This window comes from Venustampulla echinocandica (genome assembly GCF_003357145.1).
Source record: "Venustampulla echinocandica strain BP 5553 chromosome Unknown scaffold_2, whole genome shotgun sequence".
Taxonomy (NCBI): Eukaryota; Fungi; Ascomycota; class Leotiomycetes; order Helotiales; family Pleuroascaceae; genus Venustampulla; species Venustampulla echinocandica.
The window spans coordinates 2,933,820-2,950,449 of NW_022474207.1; the positions used below are offsets into that span (position 1 = coordinate 2,933,820).

Below are 16,630 nucleotides of genomic sequence, written 5' to 3' on the forward strand. Positions count from 1 at the left end.
ACTCGCCTACCTAGGTAGTCCATTGGGTGTAAACCAAATTGCCTGATGATGATTAAGGTTACAGATGGGTTATCATTGTCTATTGCTCTAATTCCGATGTATTGGATTTGTCCTTCGATGCTGATCCCACGCTGTGTAGCTTTTGCTCTGTTGTCTTCTCCAAACTGAGCATATCACATACGTTCGTCTAACCAACCTTCCGTAAGTTTCTCACTCCGCCTCTACAGATTATTGTTACATTACCTGTCGGCGTAACACTAATTGGTAGGCTGTTCTTCAATCTTTTCTATTTACAATCTTACTCTCTTTCTTTATATCCTATAAACTTATTTTATAATTAAATATTATTAAAACAAAAGGTACCGAAAGTTGAATTTGTTCTACGAATTCTGACACTCACTGGTGGGGCTTTTTCGAATGATTTGTAAGGTTCCTAGTATACCTAGGTACGAGAAGTAGTTGCTAGCACCGCTTCTTATCTCTGCTCATATCCAATGGCAAATGTGCCCCTGGGTAGTTGCGTTATCGTCTCACTTGATGGCGCTATTTCGGTCTGAGATTCCCCTAGGGAGGTGAGGTAGGCTCGCATTCTTCAAAGTTGATTTCCTCTCTTGCTGCCTTCGATTCCTCCTATTGCTTACCGTATCTCCAACTCCGCTTCCCCTATATCCCCTTCAATCTAGAGGTAGGCTTAGGTTCAAACCCTAATAAGGCTAGAGATTTTAATTTTAATTACTTAGACCTATAAAGGAGATGATATAGGCTGAAAAAGGCAAGTGATTACTAAGGGTGCGGGTCTTGTGGACGTTAATGGGTGTGAGTGTGCAGTAATAGGAGCCGGGATATTTGCGCTGACAAATGTCACGAATTTCATATAACGTAGGCATTCCACTTCACAATTCCTAAGATTTGCTGCCGTCTTATTTGTAGAAGGAGATATGGAATCTATTCTGCGGTGCGGGCAGTGTAATAAACCATTTGATAAACGTGAGTTGTACTTCCACCAGATATTACTTCGTGACGCCGAGTCTGTACTAACAGTATGATGATTTAGAGTCTACGCTAAAGAGACATGGATACTACTGTCGGTCTCGAAGATCTGGTAGCATTACTCGGGCTCGATCTTGTATTTCATGTGCGAGAGGGAAGGCGCGTTGCGATAACAGGCAGCCAGAGTGCTCGAGGTGTATAACCAAGGGCATCGAATGCCATTATCCAACCGCCACGCCCAAAGGTACAGGGCCAAGAGTTCAGTATAGTGATGATGCCCCGACAAAATGGCGAAAAACCGCGCCTTCATTGGTGTCAGATTCTCCTAGTGTCGAAAATCCTCAAGAAGCAAGCAACAATGGTGATATAATTTTCGATAGTGGGCTTGTCGTATCAGACCCAGAGTTCGCAAATCTTGGAGGGGAATATCTTGGCTGGGATGACCTAGATATCGATTTCGCCGACTTTTCGAATCAGCAGACGAATGATGAGACCGTCCAATACCCTCCATTGGGGTCTTCATCTTTAGTTCGTCACTCGACACCTTCGGCCGATCAAATAGTTCAATTGCAAGAAGCCATATATTCTTCCCATGTATCGATACCGCCACGTCCAACTGACGCTTTCCGATCACTTATCCAACGACCAAAAATGAACACCGGGACGCAAAGAATCGCCAATCTCATGCTCCACACCCTAAAATCTTATCCCCTAATGATGATACGCCACAACACCCTTCCACCGTTTATCCATCCGCATTTGATATCTTCCAATGTCGAGAATAACCACATGGAGCCACTAACCAACTGCCTTAGTTTAGTGCATATGATCAGTAGCGGGATCCGAGGGAGTCGAAAGCTATTCTGGAAAAATGTGGGGATGGAATGCGAACGTTTGCGTGAAGAGGTACGTTGAGTTTGCTTTGGTTCGGCAAGGATACTCACAATGGGCTGATGGATAATTTTAGCATCTGAAGTTAAACAAATGGGAATTAATTGCTGCTATGCTAGCCCTCTCCGTTTACGTTCTCATAAGGTTGGATGAAGGCGAGACGGACCACAATAACCTTGATTCTCTATTAGTTGCAACGGTGACCGTAAGTCTAGCTCCCGCTTATGTCCTCGTACCTTAGCTCTAATGATATGATGTAGGTAATAGCTGATCAACTCATCTCCAACCTGAGTGACGTCGTATGCAATTACGGTCACGACACAAGCTGGAAAGATTGGATTTTTGAGGAATCAAGACGAAGGTTGGACTTCTACCCACTCTATTGTAATGAACTGAATGTAAAGATACTAATTGAATCAAAGATTAGCCGTGGTCTACCGAGTAGTGAATATGCTGGTCTATTTCGAGCCGGCGGCGAAGTGTACTCTACAAACGGACCTTATTATAGCACCACTGCCGGCGAAGAAACAGCTATGGGAAGCAGGGGATGAGTCTGTGTGGAAGTCGAAAAGCGAGAGGGAACCTGGGGCCCATTCTGCCTTTGGATTAGCTGCAAACGGTAAGCTGGTTAAACTAAATGATGGCCAGCTATATTGTAGTCATGAGGTGCTGCTTTATACGCCCTTAGATGCTAGAACTCCGTCAAGGAACACTACAAATTGGGAGGAATGGTGCTCGGGAATGGATGGATTTGGCGGTCTCATCATGCTTACTGCTTCATTGATAGTGTAGTATTCTCAAAATACCAGGCCGGCCTTTGGAACAGCTACACAAAATTGTTAGAGTCTATACTACTGCCTTCACCGTTCTAACAGCTTTCGTGTCTTCCCTGTTTAGTGTTCGACAGCCAGCTATTATTTTGTTAGAGTTGGAGCTCGCTGTTTAGATACTTACCTATCTAGTAGGAAAGCTGTAGAATGCTTCCTGTCTGATGTTAGTATTTCTCAGTTATTATATAACAGACTCGGAGTCTAAATCCTAGCAAGTTTAATAACAAGAAGACTTATACTCGCACCCTACCTGCCGAAAATGGTAAGTGATTACTAAAGGTACGAGTATTGGGGGCTAAGGGGTGCAAGTGTGATAGGGGCCAAATATCTCCGTTTAGAATAGTCCATCGGGCGGAACATTTTGTAAAGGCGAAGCATCCCGGAACACTCGTTGGCTAGATTCAGATTTGTCAGTAGGGCGGAACATTTTGCAAATGCTAAGCATGCTTCAATTCCAAGAATCCGAAACCCTCTTTCTCTAGCAACATTGGATTCGGGCGTCGGGTACCTAGATTATTGCAAAACCCACAGCTTTCGTAAACGTGATGATCATACTTAGCATTACAAATTGCACAACTCCGTCACTAAATTAGAGTTGTAAACTCAACCATATATAAAGATGGGCATTGTTCGCTCAAAAAGATTCTTCTTATCAAACAATCGATCTATCCTTCCTAATCATCTACTCACCTTGCAATCACCATGGCTCCTTTTCCATCCCCAACCTCAACGTGGCACTCGAACACATACCCATCCCTATCCCCCACCCGTCCCGAGCTTTCTGCCAAAGGCAAGACCGTGGTAGTAACAGGTGGGGGTACTGGCATCGGTGCAGAGACCGCTCGCTACTTCGCCGAAGCAGGCGCGTCTCGAATCGCCCTCCTTGGCCGTAGGGAACAGCCCCTTCTCGACACCAAAGCCTCCATCGAGCACAAGTTCGCTGACGTCGAGGTATTTGTGGCCTCCACTGATGTCACAAAGAAGGATGAAGTGGACGCGGCCTTCGCCAAGTTTGTTGGTGACGGAAAAATTCACGTTTTGGTTAGCAACGCAGCGGTTATTGGGCCTCATGATCCCGTGGACGTTGTGGACTGTGACAAGTTCCTCGAAGCCATTCAGCAAAACCTCAAAGGATCGTTGCTCGTTGCGCAGGCGTTCCTTACCTACGCGGCGACGGACGCAGTCGTTATCGAAGTTAACTCGGCCGTTGCACATGTGAATTTTACCACTAGGTTTGCTTCATATACCATCGCCAAACTAGCGATATTTCGTCTTTGGGATTCTCTAGCCGTTGCGAACCCGGAATTGAGCGTTTTCCATATCCATCCTGGAATAGTTGAAACTGCGATGAATAAGGAAGCGGGGGGTATCGATGCTGTCGGCCACGCGGATGACGGTAAGTAATGACGGTTAGCTGGGTAGGATATCATGAAGCTGACTTTGACTTAGTTTCTTTGCCAGCAAGCTTCAATGTTTGGCTCGCAAGCCCTGAAGCGCGTTTCTTAAAGGGAAAGTATCTGTGGGCAAGCTGGGATGTAGACGAACTCAAGGCCAAAGCCAAAGAGATTGAAGCGGGTCCGCAACTTAGTCTTGGGCTTGTTGGATGGCCATTTCAGGATGATAGTTGGAATTTTCAGAGTGATGGTTGGAAGTTTTAGACTCCTAATAGTGCTTAACTAGTGTTTAATAGAGTTACAGTAGGGAGCGAATGCGGCTTCCCCTTTGTAAACCGCAAATATTTTTAATAACGTCTCTCTCTGCGTCCCGAGACGCACCGTGTCACGAGACAAACTATCGGTACTTTGAATTCAATTAATTATAAATTTGTAAATCTATTGAGAAGTTCTTTATTTTTTGTCAGTTATACTATATAACCACTCCTAAACAGTCTAAACTCTACCTACTTTAAAAATTACAATCGCGTCGTTGTTATCGCGCCTAATTACAAACGGTGTCAATTTGTAGTAAAATAGGACCCTCGACCTACAACACCACCACGCGCTCTTCGCACCTTTTCAAACTTATAGAACAGTTTTATTTGAGTTTCCGAGCCTCACTACAATGCTGAAAATTCATTATAAGCCTTGTGGTAACCAGGGAGTGTTGTGCTATGCGACGTCGCCACATGGGTTGATACCTCTCATCAAGCTATCAAGGGTCCCTGATCATCATTACGGTAATTGCAGCTTATTTATCTGTGGCTGTATTTTGGCAGACTGTGTTCTCAGGCATAAAATGGCAAGCTCACCCTACTGTGAGCACATACTTTGAACACGCGTACAGTCCTCCGAGTTGTACTACTGTATACCCTCTCAAGAAATCTATCGGTATATTTCACCAAAAGAGTCGACCTTCTCCTCAGCAACACGCTGAACCGCTTCTTTAATAGGAACTTCACCTCCTGAGACCTCAAACACACACCCAACAGTCGCCGGGTTCTCAATACATGCTACGAAAACATCCGCCACATCCTTTCTACTTACTTTCGGTGAGATTCCCGCCAATCCAGCCTTGACCTTTCCAGTCGGTTCCCCATCCCCATACCACGTAGGCCGAATAATGGTATATTCCAACCCTCGTCTCGAGTTCTGCTCCACTAGGTCCTTGTCCGCCTCGAACTTGGCTTTCATGTATGTAGGCAGCATACCCCATAGCTCATCACTTCCTTTCTGGTCCTCTTCGTTATACCAGGTTGGTGATAGCTTGTCACGATTTCTCGTATCTATCGTTGAGATAGTAATGAGGCGCTTTGTGCAGTTCGCTTCGGCTATAGCGTCGAAGACGCGGATAGCTGCATCGCGGTCGACGAGGATGCTAAGGTTGGGGTCTTCGAATGCTCGTAGGCCTGCTCCTGCTGCGAAGATAACTACGTCGGGTGTGGAGGATTTAATGGTTGCAGTAAGTTCGGCTACTGTTGAGTCTTCCAGCGACTGAATGATGGGTGTTGCACCCAGTTCGCGAAGTTCAGGAACGTGATCTTCTCGTCTAATAACAGAATATACTTTGTAATCCTGCTTCACTAGACTTGCTGTAATGAACTTGGCGATTTTGCCAGAACCACCGAAAATGAGAACGGAAGGCATTTTTAGTAGTTGTGAAAATGCGTTTAATGGAAATATATTGCTTAAAGAGATATTTGTTGGGAATACTACATGAAATGAACGTACCTCTTGAATAATTTCAAGTTTAGGTCTGGTATACTTCTGAGTCATATACTTCTGAGTCATATACTTCTGAGTCATTGTAGAGAAATTGCATTACGGACGTAAAGAAAGCGGAGGCAGAAGCGAAAGTTGGGGAATCTCGTACTCTGATTGGGTCAGCAACCCGATATTCCAGGTGGGCAGCAAGGCAAGTACGACGAAGCAGAGACGATGCACAAGCAGACGCTGGCGTTGAGCGAGAAGGTGCTCGGTAATAAGCATCTAAACACTTTATTAAGTGTATATTGTCTCGCATACTGACTTGCAAAGAAAGACCTCTATGTTGAGGCTACTACTTTGTACCAAAGGGCATGTGAAGGTTACGGCGCGGTCTTCAGGGATGATCATCCAACCGCACGCGCATGCCGCCAACATTATCTAGAGATGCTTCAAAGAAAAAAGCAAAGTGAGCTTATAGTAACAAGTGAGGCACTACATACTGTGCCAAGCAATAAGAAATCAGTAAATGAAGACGGAAGTGGGTGGAGCCAAATGCACAGAACGTCAAGACTACCACATAGGCGGGCGAAGCTCAATATTAAAGCTTCGGAACATGATAAGTAATTGATATATATACGTTTATATAAAACTATGAATTGGGTTTTCAGCTAGCTCTGTATATATTCAAAAGACGTAAGAGAAGGTCAACAGAGCACGCAGTCCATAACGTTCCCAACTTTCTTGTTGTTAAGCTGGAGTATGTGATGACGGAGAGTAGAGATAGAAACTTTATTACGTTGTAATATAGTACATGTAGAAGGGCATAGAATATATAAAAAGATTTGAACAAAGGCGTTCCGTTCTCTTATTTTGGCAAGCTCTCTAAAGCCTAGCCAACTGCCTTGAGCTAAGCTCCATACTCGCCTTGGGGAGCTTAGTCTTTCAAGCTAGAATAAATCCATTGTATATACTCGAGAGATCTGGTTTGTTTGTCAGAGCGGCTAGTACCAGAGTAGTGGATTGGGGATCGTGAAAGAAGTGGTTTGTTTGTCAGAGCGGCTAGTACCAGAGTAGTGGATTGGGGATCGTGAAAGAAGTGGTTGTAGATTGGTGTAGACACATGGGGATTCTCATGGCGCGAATCGCTGCTATTTGGGTGTTGGTCCAGTCTCGCGCCTTTTGCCTTCGGCCTTACCAGGTTTACTTCACGCATCTAGCTTCACAAGACCCTTGGAACCTTGATAATCTCCTTGACGAGGACAAGTACTCGTAAAGTAGATTAGACATCATATGATAATTCCATTCGGTATTGAACTTGAACTTAGGGCAGTTGTTGATTAGGGTACTTTAGAAGCTTGCTGATGGGTAACTAGTAACTTAAGCTAGATTTGGGTCGATGTGTTTTGGCATTTTCTGACGCTGTTGATGACGCGAGGTTCCCGTTCTGGCACTGACCGCCCTGTTAGGCGATATTTTTGCCGCGTCTATTCTGCCAGTAAACACGGGCTTAACCAGCACATTTCCGACAGCCAGCGCTGCCTTCAATTTCTGGCGATGTGACGAAGCCACCCACATATTTCACGCAACTCGAGATAGAGATAGCCTACTCATTCGAGGCCGCCCGACGACGACAATGTTCTCCCCTTCAGGCACAAATCCTCCTGCGGCTTCCGCCAGGACCAGCAGACGCCGGCCGCGACCTCTGTCCAACGAAGGCTCCATCCCAAAAGCGAAGAGGCAGAGAAGCGCCCTGAGCGAGCAAACGTTTATGCCTCCTGATGGCGCACCGGAAATGGAGGAGACGAAGGCTTATAAGACACCAACAGTGGCCAAGCGTGGGAGTCTACGGAATGCCCACGTCCCTGGCCCTCAGAAGGAAATTGTTGTTAGGGGGAAGAAACCTAGACCGGGAGATCGAAGCGGTAAAGGTGATGGCAGTGTAGTTCTTGTAGGTTGAGATCTAAATCTTGCTTTTATTAAAGCTTAGATAGAAGCTGACGTTTTGCTATCTGTAGACTACGAACGACATATACACCGTCAGCAGACTCCCAGCTCTCCCCGACGGACTGCGCGCAGATCCTGCTAGTAAGTCTATATTTCTATGGCGGTGGATGCGTTTAACATTATTCAGGTCGTCAACATGGTGCTATCTACTCCGACAATGGCTATGCGCTCACCTTAACCCACACCCATGCCATCGTGTGGCCTTACGTCGCGAACACACCCTCACCCGAAACCTTCACTTTTGCGCTTCCTCATCCTTCAAAACATGTCTCTGACCCTCTACCAATTGGGTCTTTGGTATCAGCCTCGGCCTCTTCCCTAGAACCAGGCCTCGTCGTCGTTATTCCCACTACTGGCAAGATTATATACTGGGAGAGTATCGCCAGTGCTGCTACATTGGATTTGAGGCTACAGCGTAATGGCGTCGAGTTGTCTATTCCTGGGATGCTCTCGGGGGAAAAGGTCATCCATATTCTCAACGCAGAGTCTGCTGGCTTCATGCTTGGCTTTAGTAGTGGTCGCATCGCTTATATGAGCGTGAGGGACGGGCAAGGCCGACCGGCTCTTACCGTCCAGTTCCTCCGTGCTGGAAGCGGATCATCCAACACTGGAATCTTTGGTAGCCTGCGAAATGCCTTGTCGAGCTCCTCTTGGCATTCAGACATTGCAGCTATAAGAGCGGGGCATCAAGATAGGATCGGTGAGAGAAACGTGGTATTAGCGACCAAAAAAGGAAAAATACAATCCTGGGACATACACAGAGGCGGACATACATCACTAATTGCGGAGATTGAAACGCGGGAAGCTATTGTGCTAGTGATAAAGCAAGCAATCCCAGCACTAAGCGAGCTCCTGCTGGAGACATTCGAGCTTCTGGATTTCGCATACATGCCGAACCCCGCGTCATCCACTGGTACTGGTGGCCAAAGTGATGAAGGGATACGCCTTTTGCTTTTAACTTCCCTGAACGAGAGAGAGTCCACTCACTATTCACTGGTCGAGGTTTTATTGAACCGAGGCGAACTCATAATTGGGGATATACGCCCGATAAAGTCTTACAGCACGCCCATCGCCCGAACCGCAACTTCGAACACGAGACTGTATTTACCGAATCCTGCAATTATTGCTTATGTCGTCCTCGATCGAGCTGTTATTCTTGTCTCGATGGCCAAAGGCCCAGACTCCCCGGAATCGCAACTCATGACAGAAAGCCGTCTGTTCCCACAGACCTTTGAAGATGTGATCCAATTCAAGGATGATATGAACATCGAAATTGTAGGGTCTGGAATGGAAGAACCTTACGGATTATCACATGGCATCGAAGATACAAAGTCACGCCGCTACAAAGCAAAACACCCCGCCGTCATTCTTATTGTTCGTGGTGGTGGCGTGCTGCGGATAGCCGCACACGATATAAACAAGCTGGCTTCCGACCAGCCCCCACAGGTGACTCCAAAAAGCAAGCTACAGCAAGCAGTGTTTTTCGGGACACTAGAAGGCAACCCGATTAGCTTCGCAGTACGCCCGGAGTCCGAGTTTCCCGCAGAAGAAGTTGGCGATGCTGCTTTATCCCTCAGCAATGACATTCTGAGGTCCCAAACTCCGTACATCCCTTCTGTTCCGGCGTCAATTGAACAGAATCTTCGGAAACGGTCCGTTGCTTTGCGTGATCTTGCGGAATATCTAAAGCAGAGTGGCGTGGCCCTAGATCGGGTCACGCGATGGAAATTGCTTTGGGATGCTGAAAGAATGGGGGCTGCGACCGTTATCTGGAAGCGATATGATGCTGCGGTCAGTGAAAAGCCTGAAGGCCAGAAGCGTGGCCTCTTCACCGAGCTCGTAGAGTGCATCCACGAAGACTATAAGACAGAACCCGTACCGGAAAACGGTGAACTTGACCGGGTCCGGCACTGGTTCATCAACGATATATGGAGACTGGATATTGCGGTACCATGGGCGTATCAGGTGATCAAATATGCCTACCAAGACGGCCAAAAAGATCATAATGCCGTCCTGGAACTTCTTATCGAGGCGAATGCTCTTGTCATTGGCGCACTGAAAGGTGCCTTCGACTTCCGCGAATCGAATCTTGCGCTCTACGGTCTCCAAGATGAGTTGCTTGAGCATGGTATATTGAAATCGAATTACGAGGGGCTCCCAGAATTCTGGACATCCACAATGTATCTTGCCGAGAATATTAGGAAGCAAGCACAACTAGCCGGGGCACTCGTGACACACTATTGGCCAAAACCGGAAACCGAAAAGCGGGTTAGTACTGCTTTGCTAGAAAAAGTAAGGCAAGAGCAAGAAACCCTTGTCGATGTTGTCATTCGATCGAATCATGAGAAGATTCGCTGGGATTTTGCGCAGAATGATCCTCAAATACAACTCCAGGCAGAGTCACTTCAGGTCGTGCAAAGTGAATCCGAAGATTCACAGCTAAAAACCCTCGCAAAGGAATGTCAATTGCCAGATGAGGCAATGGCATTGGCTGAAAAACATGAGATCCTGCCTACTCTTGCGTCTATCCTGACATATGAGATCCATGAGCATTCGTCAAAAGTGGATAATCCTGATCTCGACAGCAAACTACTCACTAAACATGTGGCTCGGTTGGCCGTTTTGCAGGAAACTGTGGAAAGATGCTTCTCAAAATTCGGCATGAGCTGGGCGACCGCCTTCTACGACCTTCAAATCCAGCTTGGCTTTACAAAGAGCCTGCTAGATAAGTTCCAAACAGAACAACCGTACTTGACAGAATTCCTGCGTAGTAGACCGGAGTACGCCAAAATCGCTTGGATACACGAGATCACCCGGGAAAAGACCTTTGATCGAGCGGCAGAGACTCTCCTGGACCTCGGCCTGAAACGAGAACAAGATTTATGGAGCAAAAAGATAGAGCTGAGCATGGGCAAATTATCTCGATTTGCTGGAAGGTATAGCCAGAACAACGGCACGCCCATCCTGGATGGAGACAAGATCGACCTCGTTGTAGTTAACAACCAACTTGGCTTGATCAAAATCCAAGACACCGTCTATGACTATGTCCTCTCTTCTATCGGCCCTGCGATTGATGAGAACGCCGAACTTCAATTAGCGTTAGAGTTATATGGAAACAAGCTATTGAGAAAGCAGACGGCGTTCCTCTCACTCTTGGAAGATAATATGTCTCAGCTCATCAATCTTAAGGCTATGGACGGCCTAGGACTGATCGACCTCCTGACCTTGATGGGAGACAATGGATCAGAGGAGCAGGCCGTCTTTCGCGGCGAACAATTCTATCTTGCTCTGCAAGCAAGCCGCTGTGGAGTCGCCGACAGCGAGGAACAGAACTTGCTCCAAAGGGTGATCTGGCGAAGGTGTATGCTAAGAGACGATTGGACGGATGTCAACAACACAGAATTGAAGGATGACCAACAAGTTGCGGACCGACTAAGGCAGACGGCCCTATACATGACATTTAGAAACTGTCTCAAGAACCGTAAGCCAACTTGATGCATTGTTACCACTGAGATTCTAACTAGTACAGATTTATTTAAAGAAGGTTCTCCTGTGAGGCCAATAAACCCAGAAGCCATCGCGGGCGCATCCACAGACGAATTAGACCACCGGTTTACCGGCTTAGACGCCAGCATCCGAGAAAGCATCATGAAAGCGTTCCAGAATGAGGATGCAGCCTTCAACGTCTATGTTAAGAAGTCCCAGCTCGAAAAGTGGTACGCAGGGGCTCTGGATCTGGCTAAACAGGACTGCCAAGAGGAGATGAGTGAAAAGACCGAGGATGGCCAAAAGATGAACGAGGCCCGGCACGCACTTGAGCAGGTGGAGAAAAGCATCGCGCAAGGGGAGCACAACAAAGCGGAGAAGCTGCTGCACTCCAAACCCCTACACAAAGTCAAGTCCAAAAAACCTTACGGCAACAGACAGAGTTTCAGAAGTTCAGCCATAGAGAGTTAAGCTAGAGGGGGGATTTGGGCCACTTGGAAGGTGAATAAATTGTACATGTAATATACGGATCTATGGATTAGGGAGAAGGATTTGGCGTCCCTGTTCGGATATGGCCTCGCTTCGTGGCCTCAACGGCTATATAATCCCGATTCTCTCGCGAGGTGACCATACTTCTGTCCCATTTCGTTCATTCTACTCGTTCCGGCAACGGCATGGCCGGTGAAGTTGTGGAAGGATGAGCAAGACGCGAGCGAGCAGATGCCGAGAGATTCCCAAGTGGTGAGGGGCGGCGCCTCCTTCAGAAGTCGTCGAGACTAAAAAGCCAGCGGGAGTTACGAGGAAACATGTTTATTTACTTAGAATTAATGACTAGCTCATTTACGACTGACTACATGCCAATTCCCCAAGTGACTCGCGTTTCTTACCTCTTGTACTTCGACAGCCGGTTTTTAGATTCGTGATGGAAATGCGCCCTAGTTATTCTTGGGGTTTTAAGGGATAACGAACATATCAAATGCTCATGACAGTCACCCAGGCGTGAAACCTCGGCGATCTTGGAAATGGTTAGCCCTTGTCTCTAGCAGTGCATAGTAACAAGGTAGAATGAAAAATGAGAGCTAACTTGTAACTTGTATCATATGGCAGTTGTGGTGAATAATATGGACACAGAGCAGTATGAAGATGCCACTCATTGCAGTAGAATGGCATTGGCATGTAGATGGCGTTGTATGGGTCTTCACACCGAAGAGTATCTCATTCGTTCCCGTCGGCTGTACCTTCTCTGTTTATACATTGATATGTCTCAGACTCTAGTGCTCAGCATGGTTTGATTGGGGAAATTAGTTATTCTTCCCTTGGTGTCCAATTGCTGGATATAAGACTGGCTTACTACGTAAATCTTTTCTAGAAGGACAGAGTTGCGTCTACCTTGTACATTGTAATATTAAATTCTTCATCCTCGGCGGTCAGGAAGTACATCGGCACAGGCTACAAGGATGAACAATTCGAAAACGCACTTGAATATCAGAAAGTACCCAACTCCGGCTATTGCTTTCGGGCGGCAGTGCGGGAACCAAGCGTTTATATATATTGTTTATCATCTATATTCAATTTATATAAGGTATATCTCGAAATGAATCAAGCGTTTATATATATTGTTCACAATTATTTATAATTCGAAATGAAACAAGCGCGTGTAAGTATTTGATTAACATGTCGTCCACCCTCGGTCGGCATCTGGGGTCTCATGAACTCAATATTGCACGAAGTATCTCCGGGATTTCTTGGCTTGGCGGGCATGTAACTGGGGTTCTCGCTGGACGCTCAACTGGGACTGGACGACTGGGCTGGGCTTTCTTGTCTGCTTCGGCTCGCAGAATCAGCAGAGTCGCACCCCGGGGGAATGCGTGGTTTGGTTTTGGCTCGCATTACTCCGGCGCCTGCAGCTCATCTCCAGGCCCAATTAATTAGCAGGTGGCAAGCAGCAAGCAGGAAGTGGCAGCGCCGCTATTCTCGGTCGTCGCCGCCAGTCAGTAGTATCAACTCAGCTGATTGTCCCAAGTTTGCGGAGGGCAGTTCTGTTTAGCTGGTCTTAAGAGTATGGAGCAGTAATAAGATACCTACTAGGGCAAGGTACTGGAGATCGCCACCGTGAGTGCGGAGTACTCCGTGCTGTACATACTTTAATCATACAACTCTGATCTGCATAACAGCAGTGGAATAAGGTTCCCAAGGCGCAACGGTACGGTACGGTACCAGTAAACGGCGTCGTATTATTATTGTCTCTTCCCTGTTACCTGTTACAGTAGTCTGCGGAGTACTCCATATTAGTTGATTAGCTCACGTTTCTCTTCCTCTCGCTCTTCACCGCCAGCGCTGGCATGCCCCGGATACATTGCATGCCTTGAGCCCTCAGGCCCACCGTGTCGAAGTCAACAAGGGCAGAAGTTGCTCGAGTAGCTTGTGATAATACCAATAGCTAATTAGTGCCGTGGAATTCTGGACCTGACTCTCATTTCCTAGTAGATTATCAGCACCTAATACGAGTAATTCGTACGAGTAAGAAGTCTGCAGTGTCTCCGTACTAACCAACCAACCATACTATCCATACTGCGTGCTCCGCCCTCGTACAAAAACTCCCCCTCTGCGAAGTGCGAAGTACGAAGTACGGGCCAATTTCCGTCTGGTGCTCCTTTTAGCATTTGCCCCCGAACCCCTAAAGCGCAATCCCAATCTTCGTGGCTCCGACACCAACAAACCAATAACCAAACCCACTTAGGCCTTATCCTCCCCCCAGCCTCAACCCTCAACCCTCAAGTCTCAACCCTCAGGACTCTGCCCCCAAACTCCTCCCCCCTCCCCCCAGCGCCACCTGCACTCTGCACTGCCCTTCCCTGCCCAGTGCATACTCTGTAGTCGTCCAGACTCCAGACTCCAGTGCAGAGTCTTGTTCTTGTTCTGGTTCTTGCTCTGCACCGCGGTCCAAAAAGTGAGGATTGTGTTTGTACAGTACAATACATTCACACGGGTTATTTCGGTTGCCTGTCCCACTGCACTCCTGAGCCCTCCGCGTGCTTCGCCGGCTTGACCTTCAACCTTTGACCTGCTTCACCCTTCAACCTGCTGCCTTCAGGGTCCGTTCTGTCGACCACGTCTGTCACCTTCACCTACGACGAGTACACGACCACAAGTACAACAATAACAATAACAATCCTACAAGTACTTCCTAGCGCCCGTCGAGCCCCGTGCATTGGTACAGCTACAGCGGAGCGCCCTGCCGACTGCTACTGCATGTGAGTCTGATCCCCCCGTCCCAATTTTAACCCTTCTGCGTTTCGACACCGACATTCGCACCTACACTCCTACACTCCTGTCCGACCTGCCAATTCCCTTCCACTTCATTCATTGAAGGCACGCGTTGCCATGAGTGGCCAAAGCTGACCTCTTTCTCTTTCCTGTCAGTGCCTACAGTCGTCGTCGTCGTCGTCGTCGCGTGCATTCGTCACCCTAGGACAAACCTGAACCGAACGAAACGGTGCTGTAGCGCCACGAGAACCTCGCGTTCCTCGACCTGGCTCTCCCCAACCTGTCGCTCAACCTCCCTCACTTCCTCCTCTCCCTTAGTCTTGTGCCGAGCTCGTCTCCACACCGGGCTCTCTAAACCTACATAATGGCCTCTTCATCTTCCAATGTCGTCGGTGTCCACTATCGGGTGGGCAAGAAGATCGGCGAGGGGTCCTTTGGTGTTATCTTTGAGGGAACAAACCTGTTGAACAATCAACAAGTGGCTATTAAATTCGTACGTGTGCCCTTGGAACTCTCCTCTCCTGTCGCCGTCTCGCCAGATTTGATCCGCACAACCCTTAAAAAAAAGCCGCTCCTGGAATTATGATTCTTGCTCACACTTCATCCACAGGAGCCTCGAAAGAGCGATGCACCACAATTACGAGATGAGTATCGGACATATAAAATCCTGGTTGGCTGCCGTGCGTACCTCAATTCCACTCTATCCGTGATACCCCCCAGGACTGATATCAAATAGCTGGCATCCCTAATGTCTATTACTTCGGCCAGGAGGGTCTTCACAATATCCTTGTCATTGATCTTCTCGGCCCTTCCCTTGAGGATCTCTTTGATCACTGTAACAGAAGGTTCACGATCAAAACCGTTGTCATGGTAGCGAAGCAAATGGTGTGTTGCGACCCCCCTTGGAGAAACCTTCCCCCTTTGCTAATTGTTCTAGCTCTCGAGAGTTCAAACCATCCACGAGAAGAATTTGATCTACCGCGACATCAAGCCCGACAACTTCCTCATCGGTCGGCCGGGGACGAAGGCTGCTAATGTAATTCATGTGGTGGATTTTGGCATGGTGAAACAGTACCGGGATCCGAAGACGAAGCAGCACATTCCCTATCGCGAACGGAAGTCGCTCTCTGGCACGGCCCGATATATGAGCATCAACACGCATTTGGGACGTGAGCAATCGAGACGCGATGATCTTGAGGCTCTGGGTCATGTTTTCATGTATTTCCTACGAGGTGGATTACCGTGGCAAGGCCTGAAGGCTGCAACCAACAAGCAGAAGTACGAGAAGATTGGCGAGAAGAAGCAGACCACCGCGATCAAAGATTTGTGTGATGCTTTCCCCGAAGAGTTCAACAAGTATCTGAGCTACGTTCGAAACCTTGGCTTTGAGGATACGCCCGATTATGACTATCTTCGGGATCTCTTCACGCAGGCATTGAAGAATACAGGCGAGGTCGAGGATGGCGAATATGACTGGATGAAGCTCAACAATGGCAAGGGCTGGGAGGCGACGAAGCAACATCCAGGTCAGCACATGCTGCATCAACAAAATGCCGTACCAGGAGCATCAGCAAGGGAACTACACGGACAATCACGAGGAGGAAATAGCACGCCAGGTCACCTCACTGCCGCCCGTTTAAACGCCGCGCAACCCCCGCCCCCGTCCCCGATCAAGCCGGGGATGGGCAAATCGCGCGATCGACCAAACGCCCAAGGCGGGTTGGTCCCAAAACGCAGCAGCGGAGCGGCGGGGGGGCTCCAAGACGTCGCTACTCCCGCAGGCTCAACCCAGGCCCAATTCCAGAACAGCTCGAACAATCTCCCCCAGAGAATGACGCCTCAGCCAGCCATGGCGGCCCAAGCACAGAACGGAAGAAGCCAGGAACCAGAGCTATCGGGTTTCCAGAAACTAATGAAGACGTTATGCTGCGGTTAGTACAACTTGGTATCAGAGTGCCATGACATATCTGACTAACGACGTGCAGGATGAACACGTCTCCTTGAAGAAACTCAGAAACC

General features: G+C 47.8%; 5 protein-coding genes across 5 annotated transcripts; 4 read left to right on the forward strand and 1 right to left on the reverse strand.

Moving 5' to 3' along the window:
- Window positions 1-1,072: 1,072 nt before the first annotated feature.
- On the forward strand, window positions 1,073-2,432 carry BP5553_05342 (uncharacterized protein; the record flags this gene model as incomplete). Its single annotated transcript, XM_032013965.1, has 5 exons — window positions 1,073-1,135; window positions 1,198-1,896; window positions 1,958-2,086; window positions 2,142-2,180; window positions 2,304-2,432. The coding sequence occupies 5 exons, from the start codon at window positions 1,073-1,075 to the stop codon at window positions 2,430-2,432; spliced, it is 1,059 nt and encodes a 352-aa protein (XP_031870565.1).
- A 981-nt stretch (window positions 2,433-3,413) lies between these two features.
- On the forward strand, window positions 3,414-4,369 carry BP5553_05343 (Uncharacterized protein; the record flags this gene model as incomplete). Its single annotated transcript, XM_032013966.1, has 2 exons — window positions 3,414-4,107; window positions 4,161-4,369. The coding sequence occupies 2 exons, from the start codon at window positions 3,414-3,416 to the stop codon at window positions 4,367-4,369; spliced, it is 903 nt and encodes a 300-aa protein (XP_031870566.1).
- A 663-nt stretch (window positions 4,370-5,032) lies between these two features.
- BP5553_05344 (Uncharacterized protein) lies at window positions 5,033-5,794 on the reverse strand (the record flags this gene model as incomplete). Its single annotated transcript, XM_032013967.1, has 1 exon — window positions 5,033-5,794. The coding sequence occupies one exon, from the start codon at window positions 5,792-5,794 to the stop codon at window positions 5,033-5,035; it is 762 nt and encodes a 253-aa protein (XP_031870567.1).
- A 1,693-nt stretch (window positions 5,795-7,487) lies between these two features.
- On the forward strand, window positions 7,488-11,815 carry BP5553_05345 (Uncharacterized protein; the record flags this gene model as incomplete). The annotated part of the gene is made up of 4 exons (XM_032013968.1): window positions 7,488-7,802; window positions 7,870-7,939; window positions 7,986-11,339; window positions 11,388-11,815. 4 exons carry the CDS (start codon window positions 7,488-7,490, stop codon window positions 11,813-11,815), a joined length of 4,167 nt encoding a protein of 1,388 aa, XP_031870568.1.
- A 3,160-nt stretch (window positions 11,816-14,975) lies between these two features.
- BP5553_05346 (putative casein kinase I cki2) lies at window positions 14,976-16,601 on the forward strand (the record flags this gene model as incomplete). Its single annotated transcript, XM_032013969.1, has 5 exons — window positions 14,976-15,104; window positions 15,222-15,291; window positions 15,348-15,496; window positions 15,549-16,542; window positions 16,597-16,601. 5 exons carry the CDS (start codon window positions 14,976-14,978, stop codon window positions 16,599-16,601), a joined length of 1,347 nt encoding a protein of 448 aa, XP_031870569.1.
- Between the last annotated feature and the right edge of the window lie 29 nt (window positions 16,602-16,630).